We start from the raw sequence: 20,329 nt of genomic DNA, 5'->3' as shown, positions 1-20,329 counted from the left end.
ATCTGATCAGTCAGAGCAAGGCCAGGAGCTGACTGCGGAAGACCATCAGTTGCTCCTATGCAAGTTCAGGTTGAAGCTGAAGAAAATTAGAACAAGTCCACGGAAGCCAAAGTACAACTTTGTGTATATCCCACCTGAGTTTAGAGACCGTCTCAGGAATAGATGTGACATGTTGAACACTAATGACTGAAGACCAGATGAGTTGTGGAATGACATCAAGGACATCATCCATGAAGAAAGCAAGAGGTCATTAAAAAGACAAGAAATAAAAGACCAAAATGGATGTCACAGAAGACACTGAAACTTGCTCTCGAATGTCGAGTAGCTAAAGTGAAAGGAAGAAATGAAGTAAAAGAGCTGAACAGAAGATTTCATAGGGCAGCTCGAGAAGACAAACTAAAATATTAAAATGACATGCAAAGATGTGGAGACAGAAACCAGAAGGGAAGAACATCCTTTGGCATTTCTCAAGTTGAAAAAACTGAAGAAAAAATTCAAACCTCAAGTTGCAGTATTGAAGGATTCTATGGGAAAAATATTAAATGACGCAGGAGGCATCAAAGGCAGATGGAAGGAATACCCAGAGTCACTAGACCAAAAAGGATTTGGTGGATGTTCAACCATTTCAGGAGGTAGCATAGGATCAGGAACCGATGGTACTGAAGGAGGAGGTCCAAGCTGCACTGAAGCCATTGGCAAAAAACAAGGTATTGATGGAATACCAATTGAGATGTTTCAACAAACAGATGCAGCACTGAAGGTGCTCACTTGTCTATGCCAAGAAATTTGGAAGACAGCTATCTGGTCAACCAACTGAAAGAGATTCATATTTATGCCTATTCCCAGGAAAGGTGATCCATCCAAATGTGAAAATTATTAATACCACACGCAATCTTGGATCAAGTAGACACATGAGACTATGTTGGCATCTCATGTCTGGAGGGGAGATGAGAGGGCAGAGGGGGCCAGAAGCTGCCCGAATGGATACTAGGAGACAGAGTGGAGGGGAAGGACTGTGCTATCTCATTAGGGGGAGGGCACTTAGGAGTGTATAGCAAGGTGTATGTAAATTTTTGTATGAGAGACTGACCTTCTTTATAAACTTCCACTTAAAGCAAAATAAAAATTAAAAAAAAAGAAAGCAAAAAAAAATCACATGCAAGTAAAATTTCGTTTAAAATAGTTCAAAAGTGGCTGCAGCAGTATATTGACAGGGAACTGCCAGAAATTCAAGCAGGATTCAGAAGAGGACGTGGAACGAGGGATATCATTGCTGATGTCAGATGGGTCCTGGCTGAAAGAGAATACCAGAAGGATGTTTATCTGTGTTTTACTGACTATGCAAAGGCGTTCGACTGTGTGGATCATAACAAATTACGGACAGCATTGCAAAGAATGGGAACCTGTACGTAGATCAAGAGGCAGTTGTTGGAACAGAACAAGGGGATACTGCGTGGTTTAGAGTCAGGAAAGGTGCATGTCAGGGTTGTGTCCTTTCACCATACTAATTCAGTCTTTATGCTGAGCAAATAATCTGAGAAGCTGGACTATATGAAGAAGAACAGGGCATCAGGATTGGAGGAAGCCTTACTAACCTGCATTATGCAGATGACACAACCTTGCTTGCTGAAAGTGAGGAGGACTTGAAACACTGATGAAGATCAGAGACCGCACCTTCAGTATGGGCTACACCTCAACATAAAGAAAACCAAATCCTCACACCTGGACCAATAAGCAACATCGTGATAGAGAAAAGATTGAAGTTGTCAAGGATTTCATTTTACTCGGACCCGCAATCAGCACCCATGGAAGCAGCAGTCAAGAAATCAAAAGATGCATTGCATTGGGCAAACCTGCTGCAAAAGGCCTCTTTAAAGTATTAAAAAGCAAAGATGTCATTCTGAAGACCAAGGGTGTGCCTGACCCAAATCATGGTGTTTTCAGTAGCCTCATATACATACATGCCAAAGCTGGACGATGAATAAGGAAGACCAAAGAAGAATTGAAGCCTTTGAATTGTGGTATTGGCAAAGAATATTGAATATACCATGGATTGCCAAAAGAATAACAGATCTGTTTTGGAAGACATACAGCCAGAATGCTCCTTAGAAGCAAGGATGGTGAGACTACGTCTCACGTACTTTGGACATGTTATCAGGAGGGGCCGGTCCTGGAGAAGGACATCATGCTTGGTAGAGGGTCGCTGAAGAAGACAACCGTCAACGACATGGATTCACACAGTGGCTGTGACAGTGGGCGCAAGCATAGCAACGATTGTAAGGATGGTGCAGGACTGGGCAGTGTCTCGTGTTGTACGTAAGGTCGCTGTGAGTCGGAACCTACTCGAGGGCACCTAACAACAACAGCAGCGGTCAGTTGTTTCTACCTTTTGGTTACTGTGAAAAGTCCTACAATGAACATTGGTGTACAAGTTTCTGTTTGCGTTTCTGCTTTCATTTCTTCTGGATATATACCTAGGACTGGGATTGCTGGGTCATGGGGTAGGTAGCTCTTTGTTCAACTTTTTGGGGGAATCGACAAACTGTTTTCCATTGTGGCTGTACCGTTTTACATTCCCACCAGCAATGGATGAGGGTTCCTGTTTCTCCACAACCTCACCAACACCTGTTAAACTTTTTTTTTTTTCATCATTGCCATTCTGATGGGGGTGAGGTGTGGTATCTCATTGTGGTTTTGAGTAGCATCTGCCTACTGGCTAATGACGAGGAGCATTTTTCCATGTGCTTGTTGACCATCTAAATATCCTCATGGGTGAAATGTCTTTTCAAGTCCTTTGCCCATTTTTTGATTGGGTTGTTTGTCTATTTGTTGTTCATTTGTAGAAGTATTTTATGTATTTTGAATATGAGGCTCTTATCAGATGTCTGGTTTCCAATTTTCTCCCAAACTTTAGGTTGTCTTTTCACTCTTGATAAAGTTCTTTGATGAACACAAGTATTTAATTTTCATGAGGTTCCATTTACCTGCTCTTCCTTATGCTGCTTGTGTTCTGATAGCTCATTGTGAAACAGGAGATCTGATAACTTTGTCCATACGTTTTTTTCTGAGAATTTTATGGTTTTAGTTTTCACGTTTAGGTCCTTGATCCATTTTGAATTGGTTTTTATGTATGGTATGAGGCTAGGATCCTGATTCATCCTTCTGTGGGTGGAAATCTTATTTTCCTGTTACCATTGTTTATTTTATTGTATTTTAGGCAGACATTTACAATGGAAATTAGTTTTTCATTCAAAAATTTATGCACAAATTATTTGTGATACTGGTTGCAATCTTCTGATTGTGTCAGCAATCTTCTCATTGTGTCAGCACTCTCCCCTTTTCCACTCCAGCTTCCCCGTGTCCATTCGTCCAGCTTTCCTGTTCCTTCCTGACTTCTCATCTTTGCTTTTGGGCAGGTGTTGCCCATTTGGTCACATATTTACTTGATTGAACTTAGAAGTACGTCTATTATGTGTGTTGTTGTTGTTTAGTTTCATAGGCCTAATCTTTGGCTGAAGGGCAGACTTCAGGAGTGGCTTCAGTTCTGAGTTAGCAGGGTGTCCAGGGACCATAGTCTCAGGGGTTCCTCCAGACTCTGTCAGACCAGTAAGTCATTTGTGTGTGTGTGTGAATTTGAATTTTTTGTAAATTTTTCACCTGCTTTGTCTGGGACCCTCTGTTGTGATCCCTGTCAGAGCGGCTGGTGGTGGTAGCTGGGTACCATCTAGTTCTTCTGGGCTCAGGCTGCTGGAGACTGGGGTTCATGTGGTCCCTTAGTCCTTTGGACTAATATTTTCCTTGTGTCTTTGGTTTTCTTCATTCTCCTTTGCTGTGGATGGGATGGAACCAATAGATGTACCTTAGATGGCTGCTTGCAAGCTTTTAAGACTTCAGAGGCTATTCACCAAAGTAGGATGTAGATTATTTTCTTTATGAACTATGTTATGCCAGCTGACCTAGATGTCCCCTGAGACCATGGTCCCCAGCTCTCAGCCTCAGTGATGTGGTCCTTCAGGTCCCTTCAGGCCCCTGGATGTGTCCGGGAAGCTTCTATGACTTTGCTTTGTTCAAGTTGTGCTCACTTCCCCTATATTGTATGTTGTCGTTCCCTTCACCAAAGTTAACACTTATCTACTACCTAGTTAGCGATTTCCCTTCTCCAGTCCTCCCGTCCCTTGTAATCATCAAAGATTGTGTTTTTGTGTGTATAAACTTTTTCTTGGTTTTTTATAATAGTGGTCTCATACAATATTTGTCCTTTTGTGATTGACTTATTTCACTCAGCATAATGCCCTCTAGGTTCATCCATGTTATGAGATGTTTCATAGATTTATCATTGTTTTTTATCATTGCATGGCATTCCATTGTGTGTATGTACCCTAATTTATCCCTTCATCTATTGATGGGCACTTAGGTTGTTTCCATCTTTTTGCTGTTCTGAATAATACTGCAGTGAACATGGGTGTGAATATGTCTATTCATGTGATGGCTCTTATTTCTCTAGAATATATTCGTAGGAGTGGGAATGCTTGATTGTATGGTATTTCTATTTCTAGCTTTTTAAGCAGGTGCCGTATCATTTTCTATAGTGGTTGTACCATTTTACTCTCTCACCAGCCATGCAAAAGAGTTCCAATCTCACAACTTCTCCAACATTTTTTTTTAACTTTATTAGTGCCAGTAATGTCAGGGTGAGATGGTATCTCATTGTAATTTTTTTTTCCTTCAATCAGGTGGGTATTTTTATTAAAGTGTCTGGTTAGAAGTGGAAGTACTTGCTTTGGTTTTTTTTTTTTTTATTGTGCTTTAAGTGAAAGTTTACAAATCATGACAGTTTCTCATACAAAAATTAATATATGCCTTGCTTTACATTCCTAATTGCCCTCCCCCTAATGAGACAGCACACTCCTTCCCTCCACTCTCTCTCCTCGTGTCCATTCGGCCAGCTTCTGACCCCCTCTACCCTCTCATCTCCCCTTCAAACAGGAGATACCAACATAGTCTCATGTGTCTACTTGATCCGAGAAGCTTGTTCTTCACCAGTATCATTTTCCATCCCATAGTTCAGTCCCATCCCTGTCTGAAGAGTTAGCTTTGGGAATGGTTCCCATCTTGGGCTAAGAGAAGGTCTGGGGACGATGACCTCTGGGGTCCTTCTAGTCTCAGTTTGACCATTAAGTCTGGTGTTTTTATGAGAATTTGGGGTCTGCATCTCACTGTTCTCCTGCTCCCTCAGGGGTTCTCTGTTGTGTTCCCTGTCAGGGGAGTCATCGGTTGTGACCAGGCACCATCTAGTTTTTCTGGTCTCAGGCTGATGTAGTCTGTGGTTTATGTGGTCCTTTCTGTCTTCCCATTTTCAGGGGGAATGCTTTCAGCATTCGGAATGATGTTGGTGTTTGTTTTGTATAAATGTATTATTGTGTTGAGGAATTTCATTTCTCATCCTATCTTATTGAGAGTGTTTATCAGGAATGGGTGTCAGACTTTATCAAATGCCTGTTTTGCATTGATTGAGATGATCATGTGATTCTTTTCTATTTACGAGGTAGATTTACCTTGATTGATTTTCTAATGTTGAACTGTCCTTACATACCTGGTATGAATTCTACTTGGTTGTGGTGTAGTATTTTTTTTGATATGATGCCGAATTCTGTGGGCTAGAATTATGTTGAGAATTTTGCATCTATATTCATGAAACATACTGGTCTGTAATTCTCTTTTTTTGTGTTGTCTTTGCCTGGCTTTGGTATCAGGGTTATGCGGGCTTCATAGAATGAAATTGGGAATATTCTTTTTCTGTGCTCTGAAATAGTTTGAGTAGTACTGGTGTGAGCTCTTCTCTGAATGGTAGAATTTTCCAGTGAAGCCATCTGGGCCAGAGCTTTTTTTTGTTGGGAGTTTTTTAGAATTACCATTCAGGCCAGGGCTTTTCTTTGTTGGGAGTTTTTTAATTACTTCTTTCATCTCTTGTTTATGGGTCTGTTCAGATTTTCTTTCTCAGTTTGTGTTTGTTTAGGTAGGTAGCATGTTTCTCAAAATTTGTCCATTTCCTCCGGGTTCTCAAATTTGTCACAGTACACTTGTTTATAGTGTTCTGTTAGGATTCTTTCTGTTTGTCTGCTGTGTCTGTGATACTAAGCTATTATTTTATTTATTGATTGTATGTTCATTTTTTTGGTCCTTTTTTTTTATTTGATATGTCAGGGCAGGCCAGGCATGCTTCACTGCTTGCTTGTCTGTGGGCACAGTAGCGCTGACCACCTTGTCCGGGTGGGCGGGGTAGTTGCAGGAAGGGTGAGCCCGCTTCACTGTTCACTGGTTTAGCAAGGTGGCTGAGGGTGAACTGGGCAGGCACTGTCTGCCTCCTGATGTTGGCTGAGCAGTGTGGGAGCATTCACAACCACTTGCCAGATGGGTGTAGGTGTCGGACGGGGAGTGGTATGGGCTTGCTTTGCAGCTGCTTGAGTGGTAGGAGGGGAAGGGCGATGCAGACCCATTGTGTCAGCAGGCCTGAGCACTGGGGTCCTTCTATCCGTAGCAGTGCAGGGGAGTCAGTAGGAGGTGTGGGAGATGGTATATGGGGCTAAGTGAGAGGGAGAAAGAAAAGAGGGAAAAAAGCAGGGACAGTATGATGGTGGGTGGTGGTGGGGTGGACCGGGGGTCTGACGGGAAGGGGAAGGATGTGGCATGTGGGGCAGAAGGGTGAGTGGTGGGAAAGTGTATTTCTCCAGTTACTGGGTGCTCTGTCTCCTGTTGGGAGCTCTGTGAAGTTGCCTCCCCGTAGTCCATGTCCAGGGTTGCTGCTGGCTGTTTTCTAAGATGGCAGTGCTGTACCACGTGTTAGTTGGCAGGGGGCCTCTACTCTGTATCTTTCCTCCTCTGTGTTCCGTCAGTTTCTTCTTCCATTCAGTGTTTGATCTAGTTCTTTATCCCTTCATTTGATGCTTAGAATTCCAGTATTGATGTTTGTATATGTTTTACTTAGTTTTTCAAGTCTTTACTGAGAGGGAGGCATGGTACAACTGTCTAGGGTGCCATGTTGGCCCCTATCACCATTAAAAAAACATATTATTGTGTTAAGTGAGGGTTTACACAGCAGTTTAGGTTCCCATTCAGTAATTTCTACACAAATTGTTCAGTGACGTTGGTTACATTCTTCATAATGCATAAAGATTCTCATTATTTCTGTTCTGGTTGTTCCATTTCCATTAATCCAGCTTCCCTGCCTCCTGCATTCTCATCTTTGTTTTAAAGTAATTGTCTGGTCTCATATAGGTGGTTTTTTAAAGGAGCACAGTGCTTACAGGCGATATTCATTGTTTTGTGAGCCAGTCTGTTATTTTTAGCTACAAGGTGGCCTTGGGTTTGTTTCCATTAAGTTTTGAAGAGTATCTCAGGGTAGTAGTCTTAGGGAGTCCTCCAGTTTCAACAAAAACCTGATTTTTGTTTTTTAGAAATTTGAGGTTCTGTTCCACATTTTTCTCACGTTCTTTCAGGGTCTATCTATTGTGGCCCTGATGAGAACAGTTTGTAGTGGTACCTGGGCACTGCCTAATTTATCTTATCTCAGAGTTGGTGAGAGGCTGTGGGTGGTGTAGACTATTTGTCCTGTAGAGTAGTTTCCTCATTGAGTCTTTGGTTTCCTACATTCTCTTTTGCTCTGGACAAGTAGAGACCAATAGTTGTATCTTCGGTGGCTGCTTGCAAGCTTTTAAGACCCCAGGCATTACTCATCAAACTAGGATGTAGAACATCCCTTTATGAACTATATCCAGCACCTTTTGAAGAGACCCTTCCTTCGCCTTTGAAAGAACTTAACACCCTTGTCTAAGATCAGTTGACCGTAGATGTGTGGATTTATTTCTGGACTCTCCATTCTATTCTACTGGCTTTCTGTCTGTTACTATATCAGTACTAGGCTGTTTTAATTACTGTGGCTTTATAGTATGTTTTGAAATCAGGACGTGTGAGTCCTCCTACCTTACTCTTCTTCAAGATTGCTTTAGCTATTCAGGGTCCTTACTCCTTCCATATAAATTTGAGACTTGACTTTTCTATTTCTGTGAAGAATGCTGTTGGAATTTTGATGGGTTGTTTCAATTTTGCATTGAAAGTCACTAGATTTTAAGACCTTTCCCAGGCAGGCTATATCCCGTTTTCTAGTCTCATCTCTAATGAGTGACCCCCCCCTCCCCGATCCATATCCACATATATACTCCTGCTGTACTGACCATTATATTTCACTAAATAGCCCATGCTATTTCTTCATGTCTTTACCTTCTGCCTGGAATGTCCTTTCTTCCTTTTCAGTAGTGAATTTCCATTCATATTTCCAAGGTGAATTCATAATCATCTCTTCAGAAACCCCGGCGACATAGTAGTTAAGAGCTATGGCTGCTAACCAAAAGGTTAGCAGTTTCAGTCCACCAGGCACTCCTTGGAAACCATATGGGGCAGTTCTACTCTGTTCTGTAGGGTTGCTGTGAGTCAGAATCAACTTGACGGCAACGGGTTTGGTTTGGTTTGGTTTTTCTTCATGAAGACTTACTCAAATTGCCCATAATGTCTATTTCTCCATCCTTCGTGCTTCCCAGCACAATTAATCAACTTTTATAGCTCTTACTGTATTATGCCATAGTTACTTACATATTTGACTCTCCCACCACTGTGACCTCCTAGGCAGACTTGTGTTATTCATCTTTGTATTCCCAAGGCCTAGCAGAACACCAGACACAAAAGGGATCTAAAGAATAAATTTATGTTAGTTCCAGCTGTCATTCAGGTTGACAGATAATTACTTAAACAAAAATTAAATGGGAAGGTAAGAGTTGAATTTTAAAGTATATAGCTTGAAATACCTATGGGATGCAGGTGGAGATGTTAGTAAAAAAAATAGAAATTTAAAAATTATAACCTCCACCTGGCCTTGTACCCCGCTATGGCTAACTCTTCTCTCTTCCTCGTATGCCAATGCTGGTAATAGTAGTAGTAGTATCACCAGCAGTACCAAGTACTTTACTTGCATTATCTTTTTTATTTCACCATAAGAAATCTCTAAAATGGGTACTATTATAGTCCTCATTTTACAGATGAATAGATGGGCCTATAGTGTTCAAATAACGTAACCAAGGAGGTCATAACTAAAAAGTGTCAGAGTAGACATGTGAATCTAGGTGTGTCTAATGCCATAGCCTGTGCTTTTAGCCACCATGCTCCATACACTCCTCTCCACTTCTTCACGTCCCTTTCACTCCTTAGAGCACTGCAGTTGCCTTATACTAAAGTACTAGAAACCTCCTAACTGTTGAATCAGTTGCTACATTTTAGAAATACTTTTTATTTAAATAAGTTTATTGAGATGTAATTCATATACCATAGAGTTCACCTATTTAAAGTGTACAATTCAGTATTTTTAGTATATTCACACAGTTGTACAACCACCACAATCTAATTTTAGAACATGTTTATTTCCAGTAAAAGAAACCTTGTACCCTGTTAGGAGTTAATCCCCATTCCTCCTCTACCCTCCACATCACCCCTGGGTAACTACTAATCTTTCTGTCTGTAAATTTGCCTATTCTGGACATATCATATAAATAAAATCATAGAGTATGTGTTCTTTTGTGTGTGAGTTCTTTCACTTATCATGTTTTCAAGGGTCATCCGTGTTGTGACATGTATCAATTCTTTATTGTTTTTTATTGCCACATAATATTTCATTTTATGGATATACCACATTTTGTTCATCCGTTCTTCAGTTGATGGACACCTGGGTTGTTTGTACTTTTTGGATAATATAAATAATGACTGCTGTGAACATGTCATGTACAAACTTGTGTGTGGACTTTTGCTTCTTTTTTTTTTTGGGAGGTATGTACCTAGGTGTGAAATTGCTAGGTCATATGGTTAACTGTATGTTTAACTTTTTGAGGAACTGCCAAACTGTTACCAAAGCAACTGCACCATTTTACTTTCCCACCAGTAGTGTATGAGAGTTAGTTTTTTTCATGTCTTTGCCAATATTTGTTATTGCCCATCTTTATTATAGCCATCCTAGTAGCCACGGAATGGTATCTCATTGTGGTTTTTGATTTACGTCTCCCTAATGACTAAAATGATGTTGAACATCTTTTCATGCGCTTAGAAATATCTTTCTTGAACTTCAGTATATTTGGCACTATTAATCACTTTTTCTTAATACTCCTTTCCCTTTCCCAGGAGTACTTTTTTAAATCGCTTCCTACTCTTCTTATTCTGCTAAGTCTCCTCTTCTGGTTCTTCCTCTTCATACCGCTCTTCTCATTCTGTATTGTTCCTTGGATGATTTTCTTTTTTTCATTTTTATGGCTTCAGCTACCATAAGTATACGGATATCCCTAATCTCTAGCCCAAATCCCTCTTCTGAACTCTGTACACATGTTTTCAGTTGCCTGCCAGACATGTCCATTTTTCAGTGCCCTAGTGGCAACTCATTGCCTGATCACCTATTTAGGTAATGGCACTACCACCTATCTGTCTAGTTCTACAACCTAGAAATCTTTTTTTTTTAATAATTTTTATTGTGCTTTAAGTGAAAGTTTACAAATCAAGTCAGTCTCTCACACAAAAACCCATCTACACCTTGCTACACACTCCCAATTACTCTTTTTTTTTTTAATGAGACAGCCCGCTCTCTCCCTCCACTCTCTCTTTTCGTGTCCTTTTTGCGGGCTTCTAACCCCCTCCACCCTCTCATCTCCCCTCCAGGCAGGAGACGCCAACCTAGTCTCAAGTGTCCACCTGATCCAAGAAGCTCACTCCTCACCAGCATCCCTCTCCAACCCATTGTCCAGTCCAATCCCTGTCTGAAGAGTTGGCTTCGGGAATGGTTCCTGTCCTGGGGCAACAGAAGGTCTGGGGCCATGACCACCAGGGCCCTTCCAGTCTCAGTCAGACCATTAAGTCTGGTCTTATGAGAATTTGGGGTCTGCATCCCACTGCTCTCCTGCTCCCTCAGGGGTTCTCTGTTGTGTTCCCTGTCAGGGCAGTCGACAACCTAGAAATCTTAACATTTATTTCTCCCTCTTCCCCACTCTTAAAAATCACCAAGTCCCATAGATTTTATCTTCTAAATTTTGCTTGAACCATTCCCTTTCCTCTTTCTCTCTGTCTCTGTCGCTTCTGTCTTAGTTGAAGTCCTTGTCATCTCTTGTTTGACCTCTTGCAGCAGTTTGCAGACTTGCCCTCTGCTTTTCACCTTAATTCCTGACATTGTTGACAGGATGTTTTTGTAAAACACAAATTTGAAAAATGGCTTTCTGTTGGCTGCGAGAACTTTGTAATATGGTCCCTCTTGCCTTTCCAAGTTCATTTCCTGTCCTTCCTCCACACACACTTTTATTCTAGTTGTAACGAACTTCTTGTGGTTCCTAGTGTGAAATGTGCTATTTGATGTTTTCATGAATTTGCTTACTTCTGTGTGTTTGCATACTTTTTCCTCCCTCAGGAATGTCTTTCCCTATTTTCTACCCGATGAACTTCTACACTTCATTATTGACTCTGCTCAAATGTCAGTCACAACAAGCCTTGCCATTCCTCTCCAATAAGCAGATTTAATTGTAATGTCCTTATCTCACAGCAACTGTTAAATTTGTCCGTTTGCATTTATACTCAGTTTTTTAAAACTTTACTATGGAAGTTGTCAAAACATGTATACAAAATGAGAGAGAAGAGTATAATAAATGTGTGGAAGGATTATGAATCACGTATTGATCTCTTCCGCCATCCATAAGCGAATTGTCATTCCCCATCCATGGTATCATTTTTAAAGTATTAAAGGCAGTAGTTTCAGCAGTAGGCATACAAAAAGAAGCGTTAAAAATTAGTTCATCCATCCATATTGTGTACCTACTATGTGTTCACCACTAAGAAATGGAGATAAGACTGGTGTCTGTCTAAACCAGCAGCTAGGCTGGTGTCCAGCACATACTAGGTGCTTAAGTAAACATGGAGTCCCTGGGTGGTGCAAATGGTTAACACTCTTGGCTGCTACCCAAAAAATTGGAAGTTCAGGTCCACTGAGAGGCACTTCAGAAGAAAGGCCAGGCAATCTACTTCTGAAAAATCAACTACTAAAAACCATATGGAGCAGAGTTCTACTGTGACACACATGGAGTTACCGTAAGTCAGAATCAACTTGATCGCATCTGGTTTTAACTAAACATATTGAAAGGATGGAGGGATGGTGGCAGCTCTTGCCTCCTGTTTTTAATGGTCCCATCTCTTATTGTTCCTGTATAATTTAGGGCCAAAGCACTCACTGACCCAGATCTCTCAATCCATGCTGGATCTCTGTGACGAAAAACTCAAAGAGGTAAGACATGTAAGACATTAAGAATGAGAGAAAGAAAGGCAGTGGAATTTGAAGGTGAAGGGTACAGAGTTGAGAATGTAACAAAAGGAAGAGTAATATGGGGAGTAGCAGGTCTTTAGTATGTGAGGGCTGGAAGGGACTTTAGAAATCATATAGTACATTCCCTTCCTTTTGGAGATGGGAAAATTGAGATCTGTAGAAGGAAATTTCTTGTCTTGGGCATCTTGACTATTAAATAGTAGAGCTAAGATTAAGATCTAGAACTTAACTCTTGAAAAGATCAAGGAAAATAACTTCATAGGAAGTCAGCTGGAGTACCAAAAAAATATTGTGGCAGCTTAAAAGCTTACAAAAACACAATATGATTATATTAATATTGAAGTAGACATTTCACAAAAGAGTATAACCAAATGGCCAATAAATGAGAAAAGATTCTCAGCTTGATTATCATTGGGGAAATGCAAATTTAAACCACCATTGTTGTTGTTGTTAGGTACCGCCTAGTCGGTTCACACTCAGTGCGACCCTGCGTATAAATAACAGAGTGAAACATTGCCTGGTCCTGCGCCATCTTCACAGTCATTGCTATGTTTGAGCTCATTGTTGAAGCTACTGTGTCAATTCATCTCATTGAGGGTCTGCTTTAACCACCGTTAAATACCACTATGTACCCATGAGAAAGACTAAAATTAAAAACATAATAGTAAGTATTGGCAAGGATATGGAGCAACTTGAACACACATTTTTTACTAGTACAGCATCTGAAATGAATTTATTGGATTAAGTCCCCTTACACAAAAGTCACTAAACAACAGTAATGCGCAGTATTTTTAGCAATAGTTTTACAGCAAAAACTGAGAATATGATAATAAAAGCCAACTTGGTGAAGATGTTTCTGTTGTGAGAGCTGTTTTTGATGCCCAGAGGTGTATATTTTTGGTATCTACAAGAATAGAACACAGAATACCTAAAGGAATAGTTGGCACATCCCTTTTGACTCTTCTCACTGTAACAATCATTTCTCTTATCTGGACTTTTTGCCTGGAACTGAATAGTAGACAATTTGAAGTTAAACTTTCTGGGATAAGTACAGTAGACAGCTGAACCTTAAATTATCCTTAACTTTTCTGTGGTGATTACACTTCAAGGAAACCTCTGCCATTGCTTTGCTTTCTTTTACTTCAGAAAGAAGACAAATTGGCTCGTTTGGAGAAAGCTATCAACCCCTTGCTGGATGATGATGACCAAGTGGCATTTTCTTTCATTCTGGACAACATTGTCACCCAAAAAATGATGGCAGTTCCAGATGTAAGTGATCTCTGTGCTAAATATTGTGAGGATAATACAGGGGAAAGGGAAGGACTATAAGGCATGCATGTATATGTATGTTGGGGAGTCTGGGGGTGGTCTATGTTAGTTCAAACTGGTATATAATTTAAAAATATTTACCGTTTTGCTGCCTGTGGCTATAGAGAGCTTCTTCACTTCCTGCTGACTTTCGGTGTTTGAATATTTCTTTAATAACCCTGGAGAGAATTTAGGATGCCAGCTAATGGGAGGCTTTTGATTTCAAGGTGATTTTTGACAAATGACAATAATGATAATTACTTAGTGTTTGTTGTCTTTTGTTTTACTTTTTTGTCTTTTACAACTTCATGGCAGCGCTACCGTGTTGACTCTGTGGGTCATTTGTTGTAATGATCCTCCACAGGAATTCTGAACTGAGGTTTCTTTTTTGCTGTACCATTTGCCATTGAATCAGTTTCAGCTTATGGCAACTCCAAGTGTTTCAGAGTAAAGCTATGTTCCGTAGGATTTTCAGTGGTTGCTTTTTCGGAAGAAGATCACCAGGCTTTTCTTGTGAGGCACTTCTGGGTGCACTGAAGCTTCCAATCTTTTCATTAGCAGCTGAGTGTGTTAACTGTTTGCACCATGATAGGCATGTGATAATGCGTAATACTTTGAAGCTTCTGGATGAGACTGGGGAATAAGGAATTTTAATTTTAAGTATAGAGCAGAGGTTTTTACTGTATCAGGCTATAGGAGTCCCCTGAAGGAATCTGTGAACTCCTTAAATTATATACAAAGGTTTATATGATTGTGTGTTTTTCTGGGAAAAGGGTCCATAGCTTTTGTCAGAGTCTTTGGGATATTTGTGCCCTGACCAAGTTTGAGAATTTCTAGTACAAACAGTAGTTTCCATTTAATTTCTCATGCTCTTTTTAAAATTAGTCCTGGCCATTTCATCACCCAGTCAATAAGAAGTTTGTTCCAGATTATTACAAAGTGATTGTCAACCCAATGGATTTAGAGACTATACGTAAGGTAGGTGATTTGATCTAAAATCCCTTTTTGGAATCAAGTGACTTTTATGTGTATCTGAGTGCCTGATTCTTTTAACTACAGAACATCTCCAAGCACAAGTATCAGAGTCGGGACAGCTTTCTAGATGACGTAAACCTTATTTTGGCCAACAGTGTTAAGTACAATGGTGGGTATTTCTCCATTTTTTCCCTCCTTCTCTTTCATCCATCAATCTAACCATCCTTAATCCATCCAGCATTAGTTACTGTTATTAAAATTTAATTATACAAAGCAGGCTTGAGCAGTGGTAGTCAGAAGAGTCAATCAGGTGATTTATTATTGTTTTTATTTAAAGCAGGCACTTATTTTTAATGAGTATATTACATTCTGCACAGCCTGCTATTAACTTTATTTTATTGTGGTAAAAACATTCATAACAAAACATATACCCTCTCAAAATTTTTACAGTAACATTGATTACATTCAAGTCGTGCAGTCATTCTCACTATCCTTTTCCAAATTGCTGTTAACTTTTAATAATGAAAAAATAATACACCCTTACTTTTTGAAATTTTGGAAAGCACAGAAAAGTGAGATGAGAATAAAAGTCAAATGGACATTACTTTGGACTTTGAACCATTACTACTTTTCCTTGAGATGTAAAAACTCACCTGTGTCCCAGGCCCTTAAGACAGAGCTTAGGGAAATACGTGACAATAAACTATAGAGAGCTTCCTTGGAGCGTGGAGTTTTGCTCACTATGTGAACTGATTGAATAATATGTGCTAGGCTCTGTGCTAGCTACTTAATTCACTAAAAAGAAAGACGTCACTATCCTCAAGTAATTCACAATCCATTTGAAGGAGAGAGTAAAAATACAGCTTGACAAGAGCCGTAATAGAAGGATTTACAAAGTAAAACTAGAGGACAGGAAAGAGTATCTTAACCTGAGGGTTAGGGAAGGCTTCACAAAGAAGTTAATAAAGATTAGTTTTGAATAAGTCACTTGTAAAGCAAACATTTACTGAGACCATTAATATGTGCTGCCACTGATAAAGTCAAATTAGATATGGTCCCTGTTCCCAGATTGGCTATAGTTTAATTGGAGAAATAGAAAAGAAAGATTAAAATGCTGTATTATAAATATTATGCTAGAAGTATGCACAGAGTAGTACTGCAGGAACACAGAAATGGAATATCTAAATCAGAGTGAGTTAGAGGAAGTTTTCTGGAAGAGGGTTTTTTTTTTCTCTTAAACTAAGTTCTGAAAGACAAATAGAGCTGGCTAAGCAAACAGTATAGAGGAGAGAATGTTCTAGGCAGAGAGAACAGCAATATATAAAGGCACAGAGACCTGAAATGACACGGTAGGTTTGAGAAACAAGTTTGTCGGGGTTGCAGTTACGTGTACATGTTGGCGAGTTGACTGTGTGTTTAGAGAGGTAGGCAGGAGTCAAATCATAAAGGGCTTTATGTGCCAAACTTAACAGTTTTTTATCCTAAGTGGGAAGGTATTGAAGGAATTAAGCAGGGAAATGACAATCAGATGTGCATTTCAGAAAAATTATCTTAATAACAGTGTAGAGAATAGATTAGAGGGGGAGAAATGTGAGACGCAGGGAGACCAGTTAGGCTCGTTCAGTGATGAGGTAGAAATAATTTTAGAGCCTGAATAAAGAAGAGACGAACTCCAAAGATACGTAGGAGGTTAGAATTTCTAGGAATTGAATAAGATAAAGGAATGGCAAGGATAAGACCAAAGTTTTTGGCTTAGATGCTAGTTTGAGAATATGGGGGTGGGGATAGAATATAAAGATTTGAGAGGAAAGGGGAGGAGCTTGGTTTTGGATATGTTGTGTTTGAGTAGGGATGTTCAGGAGTTCAAAAGATGGGTCTGGCCTCGATAGAGATTTGAAGGTCATGGGAAGAGAACAGGATCATCTAAGGCATCATATGTAGAGTTAGAAGAACAGTAGAGGGCAGAGTCCTAGAGAACACTGGTGTTTTAGGGGATAGGCAGAAGAGAAGCAGCTGTCGAAGGATGTGGAGAAGGAAGTGGAGGAAGGAAAGTAAGAGAGAATGCTGTCACAGATTTCAAGAGGGAGATAATGTCAAGGAAGGGAGTGAACAACATTGCTGAAAAAAAGTCAGGTAAGATAGACAGTAAAATGAGAAAGCCCCCTTAACTAACAATATGGAGTTCGTTGACCAGAACTCAATGGAGTGGGAGAACAGAGGTCAGATTGTAGTTGTTTCGGTAGTGAATGGAAAGGGAGAAAGTAGAGACTACTCTTTCAAGAAACCTAGCTGTGATGGGGAGCCCTGGTGGAACAGTGGTTAAGAGTTCAAGCTGATAACCAAAAGGTCAGCAGTTCAAATCCACCATCCACTCCTTGGAAACCGTCTAGGGCAGCTCTACTCTGTCCTGTAGGGTTGCTATGAGTCAGAATCGACTCCACAGCAACAGGTAACAGGTAGCTGTGACGGAGAGTAGAGCTATAGGATGGTCACTAGAGGGGGATGTGGGGTACCTTAGGGTTAGAGTATATTAGCCTGTTAATAGATACGGGGATTGTCTAGCATGAAGAGAGCTAATAGTGGAAGAAGTAGATGTGAGAGAGAGAAGGGATAATTAATGGAGTAGAGGTCCTTGAGTTGAGAGAAGCTGGAATACAGAGCATGGGCAAAATGATTGGCTTTAGATGGGAGGAAGGAGACTTATTTTACTGAGACAAGAAGGAAAGGAAAGGATGAATGTGGATAAAACAAGTTTTATGTATTGGGGAAAAAGTTTGAGGGTGTTCATGCCCTGTGTTTTTTAATTTTTTGAACTAGAAAGCAAGGAGAATGTTGAGGACCGTGTTTAGAGGGAGAGGTCTGGGGAGATAGATATGCCAATGGAGTAATTCTTTAAGAAAAGCAGAAGAGGGAGCTAAGTGCATTTGAGAGAATTGCCTAGCATACTGAGGTCTCACCTAAGAATCCATGGGATTATATGACTTCTCTCCCGCAATATTTAGCAGCTTATCCAAGTAGTGTGGCTGTAAATTTGCCAGGATAGTAGAGACAGAGAATTAGAGGTAGGGGACAACCAGAAAGATAGATTAGGAAATGGGCATTCTAGGCAGAGAACAGAATATTCAGTATCATGAAGGAATGAAGGAACAGGGCAAGTTCAGGGAACTAGACTTGAACATATGTATTCCATTGAGGACAGTGGTAGAAGATGAGCCTTCCATTTTTTGTTCCTTCTGGGTTGGGTTGAAAAAAATCTACTTTCTTCATGTTCTTTTTACATTGCTCACTGGAAATTAGAGTGGAAATGCCCTTTGTGAGCTTAATTATCTCTTCAGTATTATCTCCTGAAAATACGTAAAAATACGTAAAACTACTCAATCAGAATTCTGGTAGTAGAAGTGTGGATGGGCTCACAGATGTCTAAAAAACTTTTATAACAAATAATAAGCAAAAAAGGAGCTACAGAAAGGCTATTTGGCCTGGTGATAGCTGGCTTAAGACATAGGGTAGATTTTTGAGGAACGTATCTAAACCTAGATGATGGTAATAGAAAAAATAAGCAGAGGGCATATAGACAAATCACAGAAGACAAAAATTAAATAGCTAGTAGACATGAATATTCAATGCAAATTGAAACAAAGAGATACGATTTTTTCACCTATTAGATAAGCTAAAAACATTTTTTAATGGAAGTACTCAATGGTAGTGAGGGTATGGTGAGGCAGGTGTTCTCACATATTGCTGTTGGCAGTATAAAATATTAAGACATTTCTGGAAACTATTTGACCACATTGATAGCCTTAAAAATAGTTATGCAAACAGACTTGTAAGTCAGCTAGACTTGGATTTGAATATTGACCCCAACAAATAATAGCAGTATGACTTTGAGCACATAACTTAGCCTCTGCTTTCTTATCTGTAAAATGGGAATAATAATAACCTTCTCAGAAGGTTGTTGTGAGGGTTAATAAAATATGTAAGTGCTTAGCACATGGTAAGATTATAATCTATCCTGATCAGAGATGTAGATAAAAATGTTCATAATAATTTATTAATGAGAAGTTATGAACAACCTGAATGGTTAAAGGGAATGATCAGTTATAATGCCGTCTATGTGATGGATTGTATGTGATCATTAAAAGGTCTTTGAAAACTAATGACCAAAAATGCTCACCTTGTTAAGTGAGAAAAGCAGAACACAAAAGTGTACATTTTATATCTCCATTATACTTTTTTAATTAAAGGTGTATATACATAAAAAAGACTGGAAGGGAAACAGACTAACGTAATAATAGTGGTTATTTCTGGGATTAGAATTCGTTTTCATCTTTTACATGCTTTCCAAGTTTTTTTTTTTTTTTTTACTGGTGTGGGAGGTAGGAAAGCCTTCCTCCTAGAGGCAGTGACTTCTGAGTTGAATTTTGAAGGATGACGACTAATAGCTAACTTTTATAGAGGACCTACTGTGCCAAGCAGATAGCCAAGTGGAGAAGGGTGAGGAAGAAATGCCAAGCAGAGAACACAAATGCAAAAGTAGATCAAAGTACCTTGGACAAGGAAGTGCAAATAATTGAGTGGGCACAGAGTAGGAGCTGAATTGGGTGGTAAGAAATGAAGTTTTAAAGGTAGATGGGCCAAATCGTGAAGGGCCTGTTAGGTCACACTAAGCCTTTAAAAGGAGAGAGGGACATATCAGGTGTTTTAGTAAGGACATTCTGGAAGTAGACTGAGGAATGAATTGGAAGAGAGTGAGATATGGAGGCCATTAGTTAGAAATACTGAGGTGTAAGTAGCAGTAAGAATGGAAAAACGGGGATAGATTCTAGAGATACTGAGGAGGTAGCATTGATATTTTCATAAATGGTTGTAAGTGGGGAGTATGGGTAAAGGATAAGGAGAATTGAAAATGATGCCAAGCACTCTTATGCTCTGGGAGGAAACAGAAATTTCTGCCAACTCTCTAAACAAAAAACCCCGCTGCTGTTGAGTTGATTCCAACTCACAGTGACCCTTTAGGACAGAGTAGAACTGCCTCATAGGGTTTCCAAGGCTGTAATCTTTATGGAAGCAGACTGCCACATCTTTCTCCCATGGAGCGGCTGATGGGTTTGAACCTCTGACCTTTCACGTTAAGTACTGTGCCACCAGGGTGCCTTACAGACTCTTTAGAGGACTGTGATGTTCATTCCCTTTAATTAAGCAAATTCACTTCTAGGGAATACTGCAAAAGCTTGCCAAGGCATATGTACAAATGTTCTTTGCGGCATTGTTTGTAATTGTAAAAACACGGGCATTCTACATATCCAGCAATAGGAAATTGGTTAAATAAATTAGGTTACACCTATATGGTGGAACACTATTTAATTATCAAAATAGAAGATTTAGCTACCAAATAATATACATTTCTATATGCTAGTATCAAAAGGTATCCAAGATGTATTGTTGAAAACTAAGGTTACTCAACAGTGTATTTACAAAGGATCACAAATCAAATCCTATAGAGAGGCCAGACAGGTAATGTAAATGAATGAAATAGGTAAAGTGGGGACTGATGAACTAGAGATACGTACCCCATCTAAAGGGATCAGTCACTATTTAGGTCAATTGTTGCCATAAAGTATTTCCAGTTCTTATTTTTCAGGAGAAACTGGACAT

At 39.7% G+C, this 20,329-nt stretch overlaps 1 protein-coding gene across 12 annotated transcripts in view; it reads left to right on the top strand.

The window, feature by feature from the left end:
* The window catches only part of TAF1 (TATA-box binding protein associated factor 1), a 73,659-nt gene that overhangs the window by 40,088 nt on the left and 13,242 nt on the right, over window positions 1-20,329 (top strand). For 10 of the 12 annotated variants that reach the window (XR_007515761.1, XM_049871595.1, XM_049871594.1 and 7 more), the window contains 4 exons: window positions 12,285-12,352; window positions 13,538-13,660; window positions 14,585-14,677; window positions 14,759-14,843. Coding sequence is in view for 11 of the 12 variants with exons in the window: in XM_049871595.1 (XP_049727552.1) it covers window positions 12,285-12,352; window positions 13,538-13,660; window positions 14,585-14,677; window positions 14,759-14,843 (369 nt within the window). In the remaining variant the exon portion in view is untranslated. The other 2 variants (XM_049871604.1, XM_049871603.1) reach the window with 2 other exon arrangements.

This window comes from Elephas maximus, chromosome X (assembly GCF_024166365.1).
Source record: "Elephas maximus indicus isolate mEleMax1 chromosome X, mEleMax1 primary haplotype, whole genome shotgun sequence".
Lineage (NCBI taxonomy): Eukaryota > Metazoa > Chordata > Mammalia > Proboscidea > Elephantidae > Elephas > Elephas maximus.
Note: the sequence above shows the minus strand (reverse complement) of the source record. Positions and strands in the feature narration are given on the sequence as shown.